The sequence below is a fragment of the Ammodytes marinus genome, assembly GCF_949987685.1.
Source record: "Ammodytes marinus genome assembly, chromosome: 6".
NCBI classification, from domain to species: domain Eukaryota; kingdom Metazoa; phylum Chordata; class Actinopteri; order Uranoscopiformes; family Ammodytidae; genus Ammodytes; species Ammodytes marinus.
The window spans coordinates 11211055-11233574 of record NC_137235.1 but is presented as its reverse complement, the minus strand read 5'-3'; the positions used below and the strand labels follow the sequence as shown (position 1 = coordinate 11233574).

At 42.0% G+C, this 22520-nt stretch overlaps 2 protein-coding genes across 3 annotated transcripts in view; one reads left to right on the top strand and one right to left on the bottom strand.

The window, feature by feature from the left end:
- The window catches only part of LOC307252061 (calcium uniporter protein, mitochondrial-like), a 236473-nt gene that overhangs the window by 55891 nt on the left and 158062 nt on the right, over positions 1-22520 (top strand). The gene's annotated exons all lie outside the window — the stretch shown is intronic.
- On the bottom strand, positions 1007-11520 carry psip1a (PC4 and SFRS1 interacting protein 1a). Of its 2 annotated transcripts, XM_080029264.1 has the most exons (17): positions 11385-11520; positions 10941-11031; positions 10692-10768; positions 10152-10290; positions 9889-9969; positions 9437-9529; positions 8114-8173; positions 7962-8022; positions 7635-7728; positions 6464-6644; positions 6270-6349; positions 5953-6008; positions 5203-5273; positions 4943-5044; positions 4643-4844; positions 2211-2301; positions 1007-1605 (listed from the first exon to the last, which is right to left on the bottom strand). In XM_080029264.1, exons 2-17 carry the CDS (start codon positions 11010-11012, stop codon positions 1575-1577), a joined length of 1491 nt encoding a protein of 496 aa, XP_079885390.1. In that variant the 5' UTR covers positions 11013-11031; positions 11385-11520; the 3' UTR covers positions 1007-1574. The 2 variants fall into 2 exon arrangements, with proteins under 2 accessions (XP_079885390.1, XP_079885391.1); XM_080029265.1 differs by lacking the exon at positions 9437-9529.

The following is a 22520-nucleotide window of genomic DNA, read 5'->3' as shown; positions in this document are numbered from 1 at the left end:
TGTTCAATGGCTAATCAGCCAATCACATGGCAGCAATTTAATGCATTTAGATGTGGTCAAGACAATGTACTGAAGTCAAACTGAGCATCAGAATGGGGAAGAAAGGGGGTTTAAGTAACTTTGAACATGGCATGGTTCATGATGGTTGAAGGTGCACGGCAGGATGGATCCATACTTTCATGTTGTTTACGCCAAATTCTGAACCTGCCATCTGAATATGGCAACTGAAATTGAGACTCATCAGACCAGGCATGATTTTTCAATCTTCTATTGTCCAATATTGGTGATCCTGTGAGATCTGTAGCCTTATTTTCCTGTTTTTAGCTGACGGGAGTGGCACCCGGTGGGGTCTTCTGTTGCTGTAGCCCATCTGCTTCAAGGTTGGTCGTGTTTTGCGTTCAGAGATGGTATTCTGCATACCGTGGTTGTAACCAGTATGCCCATCCTCCACTGACCTCTGACTTCAACAAGACATTTTACGTCCACACAAATGCCGCTCACTGGATATTTTTTCTTTTTCGGATCATTCTCTGTAAAGCCTAGAGATGGTTTGGAGTGAAAATCCCAGTAGATCAGCAGTTTCTGAAATACTGATACCAGCCCTCCTGGCACCTTCAACATTGCCATGTTCAAAGTCACTTAAAACCCCTTTCTTCCCCATTCTCTTGCTCAGTTTCAACCTCAATAAGTTGTCCCATCCAGGTCTACATGCCTAAATGCATTGAGTTGCTGACATGTAATTGGCTGATTAAAATAAACCGCTGTACCTAATAAAGTGGCCGGTGAGTGTATAGTTAACTTTACATATGGGTAGTTTCTCATTGGTGCACATTTCCTTTTTCCAATCGAGTCCCACACACTTCGACTCAGGATCTTTGTGAGATGCTCCATACAACCACAATAGCAGTGTTTGAGATAACCACATGATTTCTGTGCGTTCATTGTGATTATATTATTAAAGACCAAAAGGAGTAATGCATGTACTACTTTATTATTGGATGCGGAAACAGGTCATCAGACAGGCACAAAAATACTCTTATTTACATCTGTTAAAACAAAAGACAACTTTTTAAAAACAGAACTCTTGAACATGTTTGAGAAAACTTTGGCAAACCAATGTTATTGGACATGGTAATGGTGCTTCTAATTCCAACTAAACCTGTGTATTTCAAACCATCTGTACATTCAGATCAAACTGTTGATTATGTCAAGAACTAATGAAATGCACATGGAATGCAATTGAAACCATCTACTCCATTTTGAAAAAAATAGGACCAAATGGTCTCTGTGAGCATGCTCTCTAAGTTCACAGTGCTGCAGATCTAAACGTTCTTAGCATTACACATTATTTAATTCTAATTCAACAGAAGAGTGAAGACAGCAGGTGCCTGAAAAGTAAAGATTACACAAAGTAAAAAAAACAACAACTATGCAGTCAGTCAGTATCGGTGGGTGGAGGACTTCTATGTCCTGAACCCTTTGAGCAGCAACAATAGAAACAAATGGTCAGTAAAACTGGATTGATTGGTTTGATAACAGCAGCAAATGTCTTCCTCGTTTCATCTGTGTGTCACTCAGGTGGACTCTTCCTGAGATTTTGGAGCACTTCAGTCAAAAGGAAACAAACAAATTGGTTGGTGTTGGCAATCTGGTGTAGTTTATTTTTCTGTGTCATAGATCTGTCCACAAGTTTATAAAAACACAGATATGAACAACCTTGTTAAAGTGGTTGACTAGTTCTTGTAGTGTGAACATGGTTGCTGTAGTTTATCTTGAGTCAATTCAAACACAATGTCTTGAAGCTGCAACTACTCACTAGACTAGAGAACTAAACGTGTATTCATCCGCAGCATAAAATAGACCCTCAAAAACAAAAAAACTGGTTTGACTAACATCTGCTGAAAACTACATCACCCAGCTGTTTCAGGAAATGCTGCCCTTTTTATAAAAATTTAACTATTCATTATTTTAATTGTTATATCTCTAGTGGAGAAACAATAGAAATGTTATTGTGTTTTTTTAAACTATATGTTGTGGTTTTTATACTGTATTGTATACGTTATTCAAGTGTTACTTTTTCATCATATAATAAAAAGAAAAGTCATGAAAAAATAGATTTACAACAGTGCTATCAGCTGTTGATGAGGCTACTAAGGGGGAACATAATAATGCACCATTATCCGTGTGTGTGTATGTGTGTGTAAAACTACCTGGGATTTCCCCCCACTGGGGTGTCCTCTGGAAGCTTCTCCGTCTCCTGTTTCTTCTCCTCAGGACTAATATCGCCGTTGGTCATCTTGTCTGTAGGCCATGCACAGAGAGCAAGAGAGAGACACACAGTTAGACACAACGTCACTACACAACCTTAAACCTCTGCTGAGCAGCCAGGAGAGAGCCCAGGAGCATGTGATGGCACATGCCGAGCTCCAGGCCTTTTATGGGATAAATGCGATTTTCTGTCCATTTGGCATGCCTTGCTGTAGAAAGAGACCTTTCACAGAGGCACCCATCTTTTGGTGAACATACAGTAAGGAGTTCATTTGAGTGAGCCGGTAGAACAAGGAAGTGTCTGCAGACCTCTTGACTACACTCAGTGTCTCTATTGAGAATGTTCAACCACAGAGAAGATCCTGTGATGGCCTCCTGGTAAGCCAACAGGAAACTGACTGGAAGCACAGAGCTTTGAAACGTTGGTTTTCATACACAGCTTAGCCGGTCATAATTGATGTATCAATAACCAGCAGACATGCTCTCAGATGCAACTTTGTCACCTGACCGAGCCATCTCTCACGGCAACATTTCAATATGCTTTTATTTTTCCAATTAATTTCATAAAGATATTGTCACTCTCATTCATCAATCGTGGAGGATGATAATCAGCACAGCAGCCATTCCTGGTATTATAAATATGTTTTTTCAATAGACAGTGAATTCAAACAGAGGCCCTCTTTCATCACAACGAGACCTCAGACGAGATACTGCATAGTGAGTGATTAATTAAGAGTGATAAAAAGGGCTAAAAGATCAATAAACATGGGACTGAGCTAAATGAGTGGATAAGGTCAGGTTCATGTGCAAGTGGAACCTCCAACATGATTTAAATACCCCCCCAAAACCGCCATAACTAATCAACCCTAAAGTGCACCAGTCATATGGAACAAACGGCTCACTCTGTGCTCACATCATGGGCTTTGATGGTGGTTGCTCACGGATCACATGCAGACAGAGGGAGCCAATGTCTCAGGGATTCATCAAACCTTTTCACGCTTATGTACGCAGTGACGGCTGATATTATAAGGTCTATGTCGGCGCTTTTGTTTTCCAGTTTCTCAATAATTTACTTCCCTCTTCTTTTAACAGTTTTTTTTATAACCAGGTCACAGATCCATAGTCATCAGACCAGATCTGTAGATCTCCTTCACCGTCAGTTTTACAGAACAAATCTTGGACAGTTTTCAATTAGGGATAGAGGTCCAGTCATTTGGAACAGTTTTCCTGTTACTCTACGTAAACACTCATCTTTAGTTACTTTCAAAAAATCTTAAAATGTACCTAATTTTAAAAGCTTACGATAATGTGTTAAACTGAATGTATGTTATATTGTCTTTTTGCTTGTTAGTTACATCTTTACATTGCTTTTTTACATGTACTTAGATGTATTTTAATTTTTGTAACATGACTTTGTAGTTTTATCTCTTTAATTTTATTTTTGTTTGTCTTTTATTTTTATTTTTGTTTGTCTTTTCTTTTCTTTTACTTTATTTCTTTATTGTATTTTAATGTCAGGTGGACATCCTTTATAAGCCCTCCGGGGTTTCTTTTTGTCCCACCCGTGCATTTATGTATGTCTATGCGCATCTTCTTGCCATTTTTTTAATCTTGTTTATTTGCACAAATAAAACTAAACTAAACTAAACTATGAATCACCATCACCACCATTTTAATACATGTTGAGCTTGACATTTTGACATTATATTATGCTTTAATTTTTTATGTTGCTTTGCCTACATTTTGTTTTGTTTTGTTTTGTGTTGGTCAACTGAGGTTGTTTTAAATGTGTTAAAATAATTGAACTTTACTCAATCGCACCCTTGGACCCAGTTAAACCCTGTTACAATGAACCGTGCGCCCATGTCAACAAGACCCGTGTGTTCCCGTTTGCGCTGCAGCCAACTGATTAAAAAAAAAAAAAAAATCAGTAACTTCCTGTTTATAGTATATGTTATATACAGTATACTATGTTCTGACGATTTGTTTTTGGAAGCGAGTGAAAACATCCTTGAAGAGAGACCGAGATGCGTCGCGATGAGGTCATGTATTTATATGTGACTGTCAGATTAATAATTGTAATATGACGATGGTGAAGCGTAGTGAACTTGGATTCAGTACCGTTCATAAACACAGGTTGTTCCGGTTTGCCTGTCGTTAATCGTTTTGTCTAAGTTCACAGGAAAAATCAGACCAGTGCAAATGCATTAATAAAGAACTATTATTAAATAAGCGTTTTCGCTGATGGTCTTGTTTGCTGTTACAGGTCATTTATGATCCTCAGAGGAAAAATGAGACTCTCAGAGTCACAAACATTTACAAGTTTCTCGTAGGAGGTTTAAAGTCGCATGACTTGATGTCAGATGAATAATACCTGGGTTGTTTTCCTTGGCTTGTTCCACTCTCTTCAGCGCGCCCTTCTTGGCTTCCTCGTGCTGCCGTTGTTCTGCTAGAGACTTGTTGAGCACCTGGCTGAGCACACAGTCACCCTCTCCCACCAGAAACATACTTTTAAACTTGTTGTACAACATGGTGGCCTTGTCCATGATATCCTGGCTGGCCTGGAATCTGCGAAGCTAGAACATTGAGAACAACATGAATCAGCAGCACTCAACAGCGTTCCATTTGGAATGGCCTCAATTGAGATGCATTTTTGGCCATGAGTGAGTCTTACCTTTTTGAGCGTGGCAATAAGTTCTCCGTGTTTGTGCAGGTGCTGGGTGGTGACTTGGAGGGCGCCCATCTCATCTAATGCCTCCAAGCACATCTTCACATCCTAGTGAGGTGAGAAAAAAAAGTTAGAGGCAAATTTGATAGGAAATACTTGTGTAGCAAAAAAAAAAATGTGACTTGGCAACGTTGTCAGTGTAGAATGATGGATTTGTATAGGAGTTGTGATGCATGTGTGATTAGACAGCAATGAGCAGGACTTACAGGGTTGTAGATTTTCAGTGACATTTTAATGTCACTGTGCAGCCTGTGGAGTTTCAAGTCAGTTGAAATTTCTGTGTAGAAGAAAAATAAAACATAACTTCTTGAATTAAGTGTGGAATAAAGGCTTTTATCTGTTTTAAAAAAAATGTGTTGGGTTATGCAACAGCTTTTTACACTTTTATCTGGCTGAAAAATGTCAGTTCAGGCCAATGAAGAACTGAATTCTAAATCTGAGACCCTAAAAAGCATTGAATTACATTTGTTACAATGTAAAACTAAAGGCTTAAGTTAAAGCCTGTAGTGTGAATATGGGGCTACAGCAGTTCCAAACAGAGTGACAAGCTTATACTTCATCAGGCAGGAAATCAGCAGCTCGCCACACACACACACACACACACACACACACACACACACACACACACACACACACACACACACACACACACACACACACACACACACACACACACACACACACACACACACACACACACACACACACACACACACACACACACACACACACACACACACACACACACACACACACACACACACACACACACACACACACACACAATAAATGAATAATGAAAACTACTGTTCACTTCTGTCACACTGTATTTCGTTATGCAATCCTGCATTGCGTAATGAAAATATAACTATAAAAAGGGCCTCGAAAATGAACATCCTGGAATTGTACACGCTGAACAAACCGATTGCATTTGACCTATTATCAGTAACACCGACCCTTTTTCTTGACTCCTGGCCTCTCTTCATTTTTCTTCCCATCATCTTTGTTTGGCCTGCAAGACAGAACAACCACACCATGTCAGACATCAATCCATTCCCATCCAAAATACTTTTCCTGTGTACATCTCACTGCCATAGACACAGGCAGTTGATTAATGAAATAAAATACCATTAATGTGACATTTTTACTCATCAAATTGAAAAATGAAATGCTTTTGGACTGATAGCTGTTGTTGGTCAGACCAGATCACGGAGCAATATGAGGACATCATTTTGGAGGTTAACATACGATAGGCCCTAACATGAATACGTACTCTCTCAATTCCTCCGCTTTCCGCCGGCGCACATCTTTGTCCACGTCTGAGTTTTGGTGTTTCTTTCTGCCTTTGTTTTTCTGAGATTAAAAAATAGATTTAAAAAAAATTAAAAATTCACCACACTGACAGTTCAACCTCCTTATTATAATGTCCTCACTGTGAAGATATTAAGTGTGGATTGGGACACATGCCTCTTCATCGTCTGAGCCGGAGGAGCCGCCATCTTTGGGCTGCTTCTTCTTCTTGGCTTCAGGCTCCTTCCCCTCTGCGTCCTTTCCTTTGCCCTCCTCCTTCTTCCTCTTCTCCTCCTCTCCACTCTTAGATTTGTCCTCCGCTGCCCTCTTCCTCTTTTTTTCTGACTCAGCGGTCTCCCTGAATTGAAGGTACAATAAGCGATTCTGGAGAATGCTCGGCAAAAATCCCGTTTTGTAAAAATCTGTGAATTTCTCTCATGATTCGCCACGTGTGTGTGCTGAAGAAAATCCAGTGCTAATACACAGTCAAGGCTCTGTAAAAGGGGCATGTTGCTAGCAATGGTGGTCCCTCTTTGTTTACATACCCTGTGTTTAAATACCAGTTTACAGAGCCTAGGCTGGGTGTTTACCTATGTTTTTTTTTAACCTTTATTTATACAGGTAAATCCCATTGAGACCGAAGACTCTTTTGCAAGGGAGACCTGTTCCCATTCCCACGTTACCATTCACACACACATTCATACACCGATAGCAGGCTAACTATCGACATTCACACGAGGCAAGGTGGGTGAAGTGTCTTGCCCAAGGACACAACAACCATGACACAGGTGGCAGGGTGGGGATCGAACCTCCAACCCTTTGATCATCAGCCGACCCGCTCTACCAACTGAGCCACAGTCGCCCCAAAACACCAGATGTTTTATCCAGCGCGCACACAGTACCTACAGGTAGTGGATTGTGATGAGATATTCACTGATTTCGCCAAAAAGGGATTTTGCCAACAAGCAATCTCTAAAATGGCTGACTCCACCTTTAAAGTCAAGACCACATACTTGTCCTCAGACTCCTCACACTGGAGAATACGAGCATGGTTATAGCCAACAGCCAAATCAACTCAAAGGTAGTGTGCTTGTTCACACCTGTTGGTATAGGAGTAAATCTATTGCTCTTTGCATCTTGAAATGACTGTTTGATGGCTCTCTACAGTGCATTACAACGCAAATTTGTGATCTAAATAGAGTATTAGCATTAATATTCAATGCAAAAGCATATCATTTTTGACCCTTTTTTGGCCAACCAGGCAAATGATATAAAAATAAGACATACTTATGTGAGAATTTTGGACTTTTATGTTTGTGTGCGTGTTCATTTTGAACACGTTATTTACATTTCACTTCCCGAGCCTTGCTGTTCCTGCTGCTGGAGCAAAAGTAACTTCTCACTTTTGGGCTTCCTGCCTCTTCGCTTAGGGCCCTCTGCACCTGCTCACATGGAAACAAACACACGCGCGCACACACACACACACCACAAAGTCATATTTATGCCAAAGGATGATTCCACTTAGATCAAATTTGATACAGAGCAAATGTCCTACAACTCCAGTCCAGTTTGCTCATCAACTCAATTCATTTATTCCATCACATTTTTTTGTATCTATAAAGCCATCTCCTGCCTTTCAGTGCCTATTTCATTTTGTCTTAACATCACTGCTTACCTGGGGGACTAGCGGGACTAGCAGGAGCGTCTTCTTTTTCAGTCTCTTGCTCAGCATCACTCTGTATGGGAAGGATGGTAACAAACAATCTTATTAAAAGGTTTCCTAAAAAGCATGTTTTGCATGAAACAAGAATCATAATAAACACCAACCTTTTTCTTTCTTCCTCTCTTGGGTTTTGGAACATCTGTGGATTCTTTCTGCACCGAGCCCTAAATTGTGACACTTAACGTTAATCTTATTACTCTTAACATCATGACTTTTGATCTTCCGCTTAAACGAATGTGGCCATGATGTAAAGGCAGACAGCGGGGCATACTGTATATTCAGTTCTTCTTGGATGATTTGACCGGTCCCTTTTTTTCCTCCTATTGGATTAATAGCACCATCTAGTGAAAAACTGTGATATTACACTTTGTACAGCAATGAATATGTTTTTTTTTAGCTGTGTCCATATTGCATGTATACATACTCATATTTTTAGTATAGTTTTTGCGCACACATCATCGCAGTTAGAAAACCCATCCATCTCCAAAATATTTACTTTACAGGAGATTTTTTTAGGGGGGCAATTCCTCCCAGGCGTCATTTCATTTCATTTAGTCAAATAAAGGAGATTTTTGTTTCAGCCTATAAAGGGTCGCTTGAACCTTTATTGTATTTATAAAATTCGTAAATTGATCAAATTTGAAGATAGGTGACTTTAATTGGACAGTGCTGACACAAGACACCAATCAAATTTCCCCCCGGATGCGACTATTATCAAACTAAAACTTTATTTTAGATTTTTGTGGGGCAGTGAAAATTGCATGACAGCAAAATAAAAAATAAAAAATTGTTTATGCAGTCATACTAACTTTTGATACTAATACAGTATAAATGAAGTGTGTATAGTAGGGAACATGTTAAAATAAAACTTAGACATCAATGGAGTCCCAACTTACCGTTCTCCAGCCATGCAAAAAATAAAATTACATTAAGTGAAAGCAAGCAGTTTCTTTTGGTAAATGTGCAGAGATAGAAATGCGGGAAATGCAAAGCAATAACACAAATAGTCAAGGTGGAATCGGAGAGGTAAAAATAGAGAAGAAAACAAACATTTTTAAATTTTGCTTGTTGGTCACACACAGAGTTAATGTCCCACACCAAAACAAATCAATCCAAAAGTCAGCTGTGCTCACCTGGTACCATTTAACCTTAGAACTTATCTTTAGTGGCAACACAGAGACCGCTTTTCTCAAATAATGATTCAACGTGGTTGTAAATCAATTATCACCTCAGTGGCATTAACACTGCAAAACGGGGACGATGCACCCAGCACCAAACCCAAGTTTATGGCCGCCGAACAAGAACTCTGAGTCAAACAGAAACAAACCACCCAGTGTCACATGCTTTCCCACAGGGAGGGGGGGGGGGAGATGATGAGGCCTGCACCGCTTTAGAGAAGGGATTTCCCAGCATGCAAAGTTACGTACATCCTGCTCCTGAAGACCCTGCTCAGGGCTTAGAGACCCTTCCTCCTCCTCCTCCACATTCTCATTCTCCTGCTCAGCCTCACTTCCTGGAACCTGAATGCACCCAAGACACAGCATAGGACGCAGTCTTGACAGGGTGGAGAAAAGTTAGCAGGGTATCCTTCTGTTCCATTCACTCTGTACTACTCTTAGCACACAAGCCTTTTGAAGCCAATAACACAAAACAACACTATCAATTTGTAAGCTATACTGCCCGCACTGATATGTCACTCAGTATGAAGCAGAGACACACATTAGAAGAAAAGATTAAGAGGTAAACACAGCAAAAGAAGAAAGAAGCTGACGACACAGGAACAAACCGGTAGCATGTCAAATGCAGTGAAGGGAAATATTTATATGTATTCAATGTTTTAATGAGAGATTTAAAAGAGCAAAAAAAAACAACAACATACTTTCGGTTTTGCTCCCTTGTCCTCCGCCTCCTCTTCTACGTCGGGGCCGCTGTCCGAATCCTTGTCGGTGAAAGGGGACGGCTTTAAAACAAAAACAAATGTATTAAATGATTGAATGCTGGATATGTGGTACAGTCTTCCAAACAAGAGGCAATCATCTGGAGAAGACACAAAGAGAGAGAGAGAGAGAGAGAGAGACAGAGAGAGACAGACAGAGAGAGACAGAGAGAGAGAGAGAGAGAGAGAGAGGAGAAAGTTTGTACCTTTGGTGCAGTGAGCTCAACTTTTGGGTTGTTCTCGATCTCCCACAATCCCTCGTTGAAGCCTTTCCTCTTGTTGGGCTTGGCGTACTTCTCTTTGTTGAGCTGGTAGGGAAAGACATCTTTTGGGCCAAGAAATGCACTGTTTAAAAAGGAGATAATGTTATTGTACATTTAACACTTCCTGAACCAATGGATGGATCATCAGGAAACAAACAGGTTACTATATTCAGCCACTTATCAAACATATATGTAGTTAAAGAAACACCCACACTAGAGTACAAAGACAGCTCAATAAACACAATGGTATACGAGAATCTAAGCATGCTAAAAAAAATGGAAATATCAAGTCAAATTTAGATAGACTTTTTTTTATAACAATGGGTTAAGTTTTCCTGTATTTTTCTGAAATAATTCCTATTTTGTTCTGGCCAATCAGATCAGTGAAACATTACATGCTTCTCCACCTAAATAGGTACAAGGCAAGCGCATCAAAGCAAGGGATATAACAAAGATTGTGTCATGGTATGGTTGGTCACTAACGTTTCGTGGGTGCCGAAAAAGAAGATGGGAAACTTGATATTGGCTGGCTTCACGGCACCGTCTGGGACTTCATCTATCTAGTGGAGAAAATAGAGAAACACAGAATACACGTATGATCAGCTACTGCGCGAGGGTGGGTCCATATGCTGTCTTTTTGCAGGCGGATGTTTGCACTTGCAATATAAATGTGATGTAACATTGAGATACGTTGTAATAAATGTGCATCAAATTAAAGCCATGATGCCTTACTCTTGCAGGCCAGTGTGGGTAGCCCTTCATCTTGGCAAATATCAGATCACCGGGTTTCCAATCTCGAGCCATGCTGAACGTTATTACCGAGCTGCAAAATGATTTGAACACAAGCAAATACATACCCCACACAAACAATGATAAAGCGTGTGTAACGTGTACTACATCATGCTGTGCCCCTCCCCTCTAACCATCAACATCATGTGGCGTTCAAGGTTCATTCAATACATGATGATGACAGTAACATCACGTCCGACAAAAACAGACTCGTACATCGCACACACACACTGAATGCACCATCTGACAAAATGAAACATCCCCAAGTTACTTCAACAAGCGTGTACTAGATGTAAGCGATGCAAAACGCCTCATCAACAAACACACGCGCTAGCTAGCTATGAGCTGTTTAATGCCACCAAAACTATAACTACTCCCTTCACTCACCTCTACTTTATGCAGACGTCTATGAAAAGCCCAGGTATAACATCAAGTATTTCAGTAAAGTTTGGCAGCAGCGTACATTTAAGCAGGAGAACACAGCACACCTTTCCCAAGCAGACGGATGCACGTTTTCCGCTCCCGCGCAGGACGTCAACGGACTGTACCATTAAATGCCAGGATGAGGGGGAGTCAATTTGAAATATATCTCGTAACATGAGTTTTTATTTTCTGGAGAAGTACAACCAAAAATAATCGACACTCCAGAAACAATGACAAGAGCGTGTGAAGTTAAAATGCTAGCTATCATTAACAAAAAATCGGGTTTTATGAGAGCAAGGATTTGAAGAGATAACCACGCTGAACATCTCGTCGCTGCAAAGATCTTCGACGCTGTTCTGTGGTTGACGGACGGGTCTGAAAAAAGTGGGCGTCAACTTTCACGCATGCGCTAACAAAACATAATTTACATATCGATATAGCCTCGCCAAACGTCGTTACAATGCAAACTATTTGTTGCAAACCTACAATGACATTTGCCCCCTAAAATATAAGACAATGTATGTCTCAATAGTGCAACATTTAGTTATATATTTGTATTCGTGGTAATGTGTAAAATAATCTTCGATGTATTTCGTACCTGAAAAAGGGATCCGAGTGGGAGCTCTGCAGTTTCTGCTCTCTCTCCAGCTTGGTGCTGATGCTGAGGCTGCCCCGCTGATATTTAGGATCCAACAAGCAAGTTTGTCCTGAGCTGATGTAGGTCTTGATTTGTACCAGTGCTTATCTGGAAAAGAGAAAAAACAAGAAATGGATGATCTTTGTTAATTTTTCATTTATCTCAAACCCTTCGTCCAAAATTCAATGAAATATGCAATCGATGTAGCGATAATAATTAACCCCAACATATTTATTTTATTTTTTATTTATTTTTTAATTGGTGGACAAATGAATCGAGATCTTTACTTTCGCACTGTGTTTACATCCTGACTCTATATGGGTTGGCATGCAGTGACCTCTGGTGGCAAGATCGAGCTTAACATTGGGTTTTGGCATTTAGTATTAGCTCCATATAGTCAGTGCATGAGAGTGTTTAAACATAAAGCTCCTGAGAAGCTTTGACCTGTTTTGTTTTTTGGAGTATGGGGCATATGGCCATTTAAAATGCATTATTTGGTATTTGAACTTACTTAGCATTGATTGTATTACACATCATTTCACAAACTGCAGTGGAAAGGGAACTATACTTTAAAAAAATCTCTTTCAAAAGTTGATCTATTTTCTAATCAGCATGTTTTCTAGAGTTTAAATTCACGTTAGGGCTGCAACCAATTACTACTTTAATTTTCTGTTAACTTGATTTTTCATTTTGTCTAATAAATGTCAGACACTTCTCAAAAATGTCCATCCATGCCATTTCCTGGCTGGGAACCAAAACATATTCCTTCATATTCCTTTTACGCAACCAACAGACCAAAATCCAAAAATATTCATTTTACAGTGACATAAATTGTAAGTTGCTGAAAGCCAACAATGACTGAAAAAAGTTTTATTTAATGGATAATCATCACCCACCAGGCTCTGCACATGCAGATGGAGGAAGTATCTGAAGGTGACCTCAACATTTGTGGCCATGGACATACACACATAGGCTTACATTAATCCAGGTCTGCTGTGTGTGTGTGTGTGTGTGTGTGTGTGTGTGTGTGTGTGTGTTCGCTTGCGTGCCTGTAAAAGACAATAGAAGACGCTGATAGCTGAAGGACAGGCTCGTCAGCCACAGGCTCCCAGAGAGGGGGATAAGGGAGAAGCAGAGGCCAGGATGGGCCAGAGGAGAGAGTGTGGACCAGACAAAAGGAGAAGAGAGAGGTTGAAACCCAGGTCCATACCCAGGAATAACTACCAGGCCCCCCGCCCAGCCTGCCAGGTGAGAGACCTTGGTGTTGGACCCCAGCCAGCTTAGTGGGGTTCCTGCTCAGACACACGGCTGTAACGGAGGCCAGGGAGGGAGTCATATAGAGGAATGACAGTGTGTGTGTGTGTGTGTGTGTATGTATCCTTCACCCTGGCAGACGAGGTGTTGGCATTACATCCCAACCCACTCTGTCTCCGAGGGGCCCCAAAGTCCTGCTATCCTTACTCACTCATTTGTTTAACCTGCCTCTCTTCTTTGCAGTGTCCTCCCTCCCTCCCTCACACACAAACACACACACACACACACACACACACACACACACACACACACACACACACACACACACACACACACACACACACACACACACACACACACACACACACACACACACACACACACACACACACACACACACACACAGGAAGATACTTTATACAGAAACATTTCTGCAGAATTAGTTATATATTTGTGTGTATGTGCATGTGAGCAAGTATGCACAAATAGGAAACACACATGTGCATATGGTTTTCTGAAAACTAAATCCACTCCCTTACCAGTAACACCTGCAATTACAGTAAAATGTTTCAGTTTTAAATACTAATTGGCCTCTAAAGGTTTACACTTTAAAAAAAATATATATAATCTATACAACTATTTAACAGGGGGAGAAAAGAAGGGACCTCCTCATAATTGACATCATCTTCCAATTTTTATCTTTCTTATTCATAATTCACTGTTGGAAATCTACGAATCCACTTCAAACTTTTTGCAAAATCATTGATTTTGTTTTTCTTCACACTCTCCAGTGTGGCATCACCTGAAGGGCACCTTCCCTGGACCTGCATGAGCGATGGTGTCCTTGAGCTAGTGAGTGTGTGTGTGTATGTGTGTGTGTGTGTGTGTGTGTGTGTGTGTGTGTGTGTGTGTGCTGTGTGTTTATCGTGTGTTTATCGTGTGTGTCATACACATAGATTGGCATCTTTCCCCTTACTCCTGGCAACCCTTCAGCATGTTAGGGGAATGGACGGGGGTGCCACTGGAGAATGATAAAGTAGTCGCAAGACAGGTCAGTACATTCATTAGCACCCGAGACATACATTTGTTAATACTGTAAATACGGCTTCATTTGGCAAGGACTTGGCAAAGTAGGATCTCGTGACTATGTCTACATGGAATCCCTCCACTTAAAGGACACATTAGAGTATTGCCTTTTGTAACATTTTCAAGTTGAGAAAATCAAGTTTAAAATGAGCACAGCTATTATTTTAATATAAATGTGAACGTTTGCTTGAGGGGAACTGACACTGATAAATTAAGGGTGAGGATGTGAGAAGGTACAGTTTATGGGATTTCAAAAGGAGGCGTCCAAGAGCTACACACAATCACAAAGACGGCTCAGAGAGACAGGAGAGAGAGAGATAGAGAGAGAGAGAGAAAGAGAGAAAGAGAGAGGGAGGGAGCAAAAGAGGAGGACAGTAAGAGTCAGGCCCTCGGACAGCAGGTGAGTGTGTGAAGGCAGGGGGATGACAGATGCTTCTGTCAGCGTTCCAACAGTCGCCACTTTGTGGGAGCGGCGCAGATGCCTCCACCACTCCCTCCCCCTCTCCCTCCCCCTCTCCCCCCATGCCTCCCCCTCTTTCCTCCCTCCCTCCCTCTCGACAGGCCGGGATGTGGGGATAACAAGACAGGAGCAGTCCTCTCAGCAGTAAAGTGACCACACTGGCACGCTGCTACACGTGGATGGGGGAGAGAGGCTGAGGTGATGGAGAGGTCCAGGGCCGGGGCCCAATGGCTTGAGGAGGTCTCAGTGGTGGTGGGGGTGGGGGTGGAGGGGTTATAAATGTGTGGGTCAGCGCGTGAGGACAGGAGAAGGGCTCTCTCTCTCTCTCTGAGCCGGGGGGAACCAGCTGAGACATGGGGTCCGTGGCGGTCCTGCTGCCTGTGAGGAAAGCAGATGTTTTCGCTCGGGGGCGTGCCAAGTTTGCCGAGCAACCTTCAGCATGCTTGGAGGTCAGGTCTTTAATAAGGGGGGCTGGGCAACGGGACATTTCGGAGGCAAACGCTTCAACTTTGATACAACAACATATTAATTATGACGGTAGACCATAGGGCAGAGGGTTGTAGCGGAACATCCCACCCCACTGGTTCGGAGCCTCCATCAGGCTGACATTAGCCAAGGATGGCTGGCAGATTTACTGCTGTCCCAGCACTAGCCTTTTTTTTCACCCAGACCTCAATGTTGTAGAGGCAGCAGTTTGAATGAGGTTTTAATCTCGTTTGGCCAACTGTGATGTCTGAGGTGATATCCAAAAGTTAGTTTCATTTGCACTTAAAAACCAACCAGAGTGTTTAATTATCCATTAAAACTGCTCTAATCAATAGTTTAATTTCAGCGATGGATCAAATGACTACATTATCACTCTGCAGTTCCCCTTAGCTCTACAAAGCTTTTTGAATGCTGGAAATAGGCAGTTGTCAGCTGACGTGTTGCCCTGAACAACTTTCTCTGGGGATATTAGTTTGTTTGCAGTTTATAAATATTGCAGGTTCACACCATATTAGTACATTCAACTACCCAAGCGACCCCAAACAAATTGATACCCCAATCCAAAACTTTTTTTTAAACTTTTTACCCAATTTACCTTATTGTTTTGATTTTCTAGTGCACTCCGATGGCTTTCACCAAGCCCTCCTTATGAATCGTGGGAAACCTTTCCAGCGAACCAGCCCACACAAGCCAACTGCATGATACCTGCCCTGCATGAAATGGCAGAGAGCCAAAATAAATGAATATCTGGCGAAGAAAGTCGAACATCCCAAAGCCAATGTGACCCAGATATTGTTATCAGGAGATAAAAGAAAATGTGTGAATATTGAACTGATATTCAACAAGTGGTAAAATCTTACTAAGGTACTGCTAACTGTCTGCTGTCACATTATCCAGTAGAAATTGAACACGTTACTTTACGTTTGTTGTGCTGCTTCTCTTGCAGTTGCTTTGAAAGCAGTAACTTAGTTTGACTATGAGCACAGCGCCAAAATGATTTTCGGTTGTACTGTTGTTGAAGCGTGTTGATGAAGGACATTTTGAAAAGCGGCGAGGCTGCATGAAATAGGACAATTAGTTTCATCATGGAGCCACAATGATTAAAAAAAAGTCATCGTAGGACTTTATCACTTCCCAGCCCGATGAGTTAAGAAGGGAGTTTCACCTCATCCCAACCTTTGCATTGATTTTCGAGAGAGTGGGAGATCTGGGGATTACGTTGCAGAGCAGCGATGAAGACCGAGCTTATTGGGTCTTTTTTGTATTTGGCGAATGGGCTTGACAATGATGGAGGAGACAAAATCTAGGGCTTACATCTGCGGCACCCAATCGGGGGAACTTGAAAGCGGGCGCTGGTATGGGAAGCTGGGAGAGAGGGTACCTCATTTAGGAGCAGTGCATTTGGACAGGGGGCATTGGGAAATGCTTAAAGTAAACCACATAGGGCCCCAACAATCGTCAGGAATTGAGACGTTTTAAACCTTTAACGGGGGACTGTGATCAAAGCGCCGGCGGATCCTCACTTGAGTGCAAAAGCGGCACCGGGGGGAACAGAGGGGATTGTGGGGGATCATGGCAGGTTGAAAACGTAAAATCAGCACATTAGCTTTATAAGGGCGTCAGAATATGGGATGATCAGGGGATCATTGGACCCATGGGGAACCCAAAGAGAATCCGGCATGTACCAAGCCGAGCGGAGCGAAAAATGAGGCCACTGCTGACAGCAAAGCCTCCCTTATCAAAGATGCAGCTATTATATAGAGAGGGAATAATGTTGTTCAATTTCCTATGAAAAAAGGATTTCATACACAGGTTTGGCTTGAAAACACAAATGATCTTAAACATGTTGCCATTTGTTAATGAGCCTAATGCCGCCGTGTACTAGCCTACTACTGATTCTTAAATCACAAATGAGCAGCTTTCATCATATCAAACTTTTCTCTTTAAAGTTCAGTTGCAGTCATCTACATCTCTGACCATCATTTCATCTCATCGGAGAGCGAGAGATGAGGATGCCTATACAACAGCTCACCCCCTTAAACCTACATGCCGTACGCTGTGATCTGACGCCTACCAGGTCAAGGAATGGACTTCACGTCTCCTTCCCTTTTTAAACCCACCTCAAACAGCGCACAAATTAGTCAGCCCCAGTCGCAGTGCTAATTCATAGGAGCGCTAGCCTTGGGTAGCAGGGGTTCTCGCGGTGCTGAATTATAAATCAAAGAGCACTTACATGAAACCACTTGCTAATTACATGTTCACTACACTCCCTTTTCTCCTTACCGTGTCACTTTCTACTGGCTCTGATGATCACTGGGAGGTATAGTGGAAGGCAGAGAAACCTGGAACTGGCCATCTGGGATAATCATGTCTAAGTAAGCGAGCAAAGATGATGGCAATTATTTTTCCCGTGATCACCATGTGCTACATTGATGTTAATGCCCACCGCTTGCTCACACTTTGGGCTCTGTCCTTGATGTGTGCTCCCCCAGCTTATACACCTGTAAAGTAGAGGCAGCAACTCATCTCTTTACTTTCAGTTTCAGATATTTTTATCTGCAAAATCCCTCCCCACCTGCAATGTATTTGTGACTTCCTCATATCCCCTTCATGTCCTCTGAGTGTCATTCTCCCCCCCCCCACCCCCCGCCCCCCTCCACCCTCTGTCTGCAAGGCAAACCAATTTATCACGGGCCAAAGGAGGCCTTCACTTTGTCTGTTTTTCAAGTTCTCCCTCCATAAGCTGCTCTCCTAATGAAAGGGGGGTGCCGTGTCCCGGCCTGGTCCGTGGAGACTTGAGGGGGCAAGAAGTCTAGTTCCAGGCCCAACTTGGGAAGTAATTACCCCTCTGGCGGACCGTTGAGAGGAACCCCTCATGCCGGCCAAAGCAACTCACACGCCATGGACTTTCACTTATGGGCCCCCATCGTTAGGGAGGCCCCTGAAGCTGGATGTCATATGACCCGGATGGGGGAGGGAGGGAGGGAGGGGAGGGGGATGCAAAGGGGTCGACTCAGCAGGCCTTGGCCCGGGTAGCCATGCATTGGCGAAAGGATCAGAGGACCGATGCCAAACTCAGCAGAGGAGAGGGGGAAAATGGAGAGATGGAAGAGGAGGGGCCTTGACAGGAAGAGGAATGAACTGTCAGGAAGAGATAAATAACGAGGGGAAAGCGGGCAGCAGGTGACCCGCGGCAGGGCTGCCTGGTAGGGACAGAGAGCGGCTGACCTCTGGGCTGGCTCTCACAGGGGCCACCCACTGGTCACCTACTTTCACACTGTCACGTTGGGAGGATCCGCGACATGACGGACTGCAGAGAAGCCGACAAAAAATAGAGTTGTTGAGCTCTGGCCAGAGGAGGAGCTTTAGGTCAAGGAATTGGAGCACATGGACTACTGCACTCAGGACATCTTTTATTAAAAGATGTGTCCCATATTCCACAGACCACTTTGACAGGCTTATGATGACCTTATTCACTTATTGGAACTTTTTACAGTATTATAGTAATTGTACTTCCATTTAATGTTACAAACAGTATTGCTTCTTTTTATTTTAGCAAAGGATCTGAATATTTATTCCACAATCGCCTCTTTCAAATATATTCCTTTAAAATGATCATGCTGAATATGACATTTTGTAACAATATTTTTTTTTTGGGGGGGGGGGATTCTGAGGGTCATAGATTAAAGATTCAACTGAAAAATAACACAGACTCTATACAGTATATACGGTAACCTGATGTTTCTGGAACAGAGTGTCCCTGAATGTTCGAGCTAACTTATCCTGGAAAAAAAACTCCTTCTGGCTGTTTTATTTTCTTCCTTCCTCTATATTTTTTTCATCATGATTCAGTGTCCGAGTTTCTAATGTAATTTACTTTCAGTGAGATGCCTGGGATGCCCATCATTCTCTCTATCTGTTCCTGGTGGTATTGATCCTTCCTCTCTGACCAATTTGAGATGTGCCTCCACAGGAGCTGTTGCATTCATATCTGCTCCACTGGACCAAGCCAAACGGCCCGCCCAGCCACAACAGCACTTCCTACACTTATGGTATCAAATGATCTGTATTTCGGACACGACTCTGTAGTCTCCAAACTGTACTCAATTGCTGAATGACATTATCTTCCAATTATGCTACATCCTCTCCTATTATGGAGTTACATCCTCCCCTTAACTTTGTCAAGCATTATTTTTTATTTTTCACATTTACCCTGAAAACTATACGCAATGTGGTGGCTCCACATTTCACCAAAGATTTGGTCAGAGGTTACTGTTGAATGATATGATACGTCACAACACCTCACAAGTCCAGTTCTGAATAACTGTGTGACATGCGCATCTCACCGACTATAAACCTTGTCATATTACTTAGATTGTACATACTGTCATACTGTATATGTTCTGAAGTATAAGTGCATTTTTCTTGTTGACACATTACGTTTCTTCTTAGTGATTTAATGACTCAGACATAGATTTTTCTAGATATTGTAATTTGAAATGGATAACATGTCACTTCCAATTTAGGTTTCCATTTACCTTTTAAATACATCTGGCGATGTTCTATATATTTTTGTTATTGCAACACCAAACCCCAAGAAATGAGAAAAAAACAGCAATGAATTAATTTTGTCCGCAAGTATTGTTCCTTTAGCTCAAGTGTGTTGTATATACTGTATTGAGTTCAATTAAATAATGAAGTTATTTATAAATATAGATGTATAGATTTGGAATCAGTAGGCTTGGGTTAGTGAGAAGAACTGTGTGGACTTCAGCCTTTTCTTTGGCAATAATGTTTCCAAACTTAAGTACCATTAAAGCAAATTAAATGTAAAGTAAGTGAAGGACAGGATAAGAAACACAAAATCCAGGTTCATTTTCTAGCATTATGGAAATAAACTAGCATTTCTTTACTGTAAAAAGTGTAATAAGGGGGAAAGAAAAAAAATAATTCAAAGGAACAGGACTGATAATTAAATTTGATGGGCCACAGTGAGTAATCTGATTTCCCGTTGGATCGATGCAACAGGATCCTGGAGAATTGTGGCATTAGTTTGGCTCTGGGTCCTGGTCTTGATTAGGCTTCAGTCTGTGGTGTGAAGGGGGCCTCTGGGAAGCAGTGGCTCACTGCTGTAAGACAAGAGGGCCCAGGTGAACGCTTTGTGATTATGTGAAAGAGAAGGAGTATGTGAACAGGGTCTCATCCAAACACATCTTTACCCAGGGGCAGTCAAATCAACCCTATCCCATAATAATCAGAGTTCTGCTTCGAGGAGAGGTGACACAGCAGGCCAGGCCGGAGTCGTCATGGCGATGGCCCTATGTGGAAAGTCGATACTTGGTGAGAAGTGGAATTGAGGGGAAGGGAGCGGAGCAAGGGCTTGAAGGGAGAGCGGATCAATTTTGCTGTTTGATCTTGCCCAGGCTCTGAATAAATGTATATTTTAAGATGTCTTTTTCTCTCTCTCTCTCCCTCTCTCTCTCTCTCTCTCTCTCTTGCTCTGCACAAACATTGACATTCTTCGTGTTGATTCTTGACTTTTGTGGATAGAGACTTGATTTTATCCAACATCTTGGACTTGTTATTCCTGCTGTGGTTTTCCTGTACTTTTGCTGCAGCCGGGCTAAGGTGGCTGTGCATGGGCAGGGCACTGAAGGTTGCGGCTACGGCACAGGCATCCTCCTCTTGGCTCGCTGCTTTGCAAACACAGACGGCAGCTATTCTGGCCACCGTCCATCACACACACACACACACACACACACACACACACACACACACACACACACACACACACACACACACACACACACACACACACACACACACACACACACACACACACACACACACACACACACACACACACACACACCTCTTGATGGCGTCCACACCCAGCCAAAGTCATCTGGACCCACACTCCTCCACTGCTATCAAATAACAGTTCTCTCTCCATCAGTGACTCCTTCACCCCTGACCACACACTCATAGATACTCTAAGGCACATTGTTTTTTCGCTCTGAAACACTTACTTTACCTAACGTCTCTTACTTGCACTTGTAGCCCAAGACACAAGCAGGAGAGAAGACAAACTTTATTTCTTTATTCAAAGGCTCACTGATGCAAGAGTGACGCAAAGTGCTCCAATGCTTGGACAGTGCCACATACCAATGCACAAATGGTAAACAGTGTTGTGTCTGGTTGCGTTTGGAACCCAGCAGTGCAAAGAGACACACTCTGTGAAGGCTGACGTGAGTGTAAAATACAAAAGGCCTATACTGAAGGCAGAGGAAGGGGACATTTACTGTCATTGCATTATTAGTTATTACAAATGAAATACTGTATGTGAATATAAGTTGCTGTGTTGAAACTCTCTTGAAAAGGATCACTAAAAAAATCCCAGTTTTGAGTTCATAAAGACATTCTTGGTCTGTGAGGATTTGGCCCATTTTCAGCCTCCTCCTGCCTCTTGGTACTACAGTACAGTACGTACATGGCTATCCATGCTACATTCCTTCATCCCTGCAGTATTTCTCGTCCTTGATCTGGTTTAAATAACAGGCACTGCTGCCATAATTATGATTTTATCTCATTTAACATCGCTGGATTAAAGTGTTTCAAGGTTAGACAGATTGGAAATAAAGAGGGATTTGAGTGAGAGTTAATGAATTATGCCGACTGGACATTTATCTAAATTATTTATTGTCTCTATGATATTAAAGTTATGTGGTGATTAGCAATTTAAATGTCTTAAGGGGGAGTTTTATTACGTTCTATATAGGGTATGTGAAAGGGAGAAAAAAAAACATAGAGCTGCTACTTGTCAGGCCAGCCTCTGTAATGTGTGTTCAAAAGGCATATTTATTCCCTCACTGCTATGCATTAATTATGTAGCTGACTGGATGTGAAACTGTTTTGTTTTTTCTAAAATGCAGTGTTGCAGCACCGCAACACAAGCCGCCCAAATGAAATGACATTAGTAAAAGGAACATGAGATCCCAACAGCTTTCACCATCGTTCCACAGTTTTTAAGGTTTTAAAACACAATGTTTCAATGTCATTTCCTCTACAATTTTGTTTTCCACAGACCAGCAACATAACTTCATTGTCTCCATGAATAATATGAACAAAAAAAGAAATGCACAGGTTCTTACTTTATAGTGGCATGCTATCAGTAAGC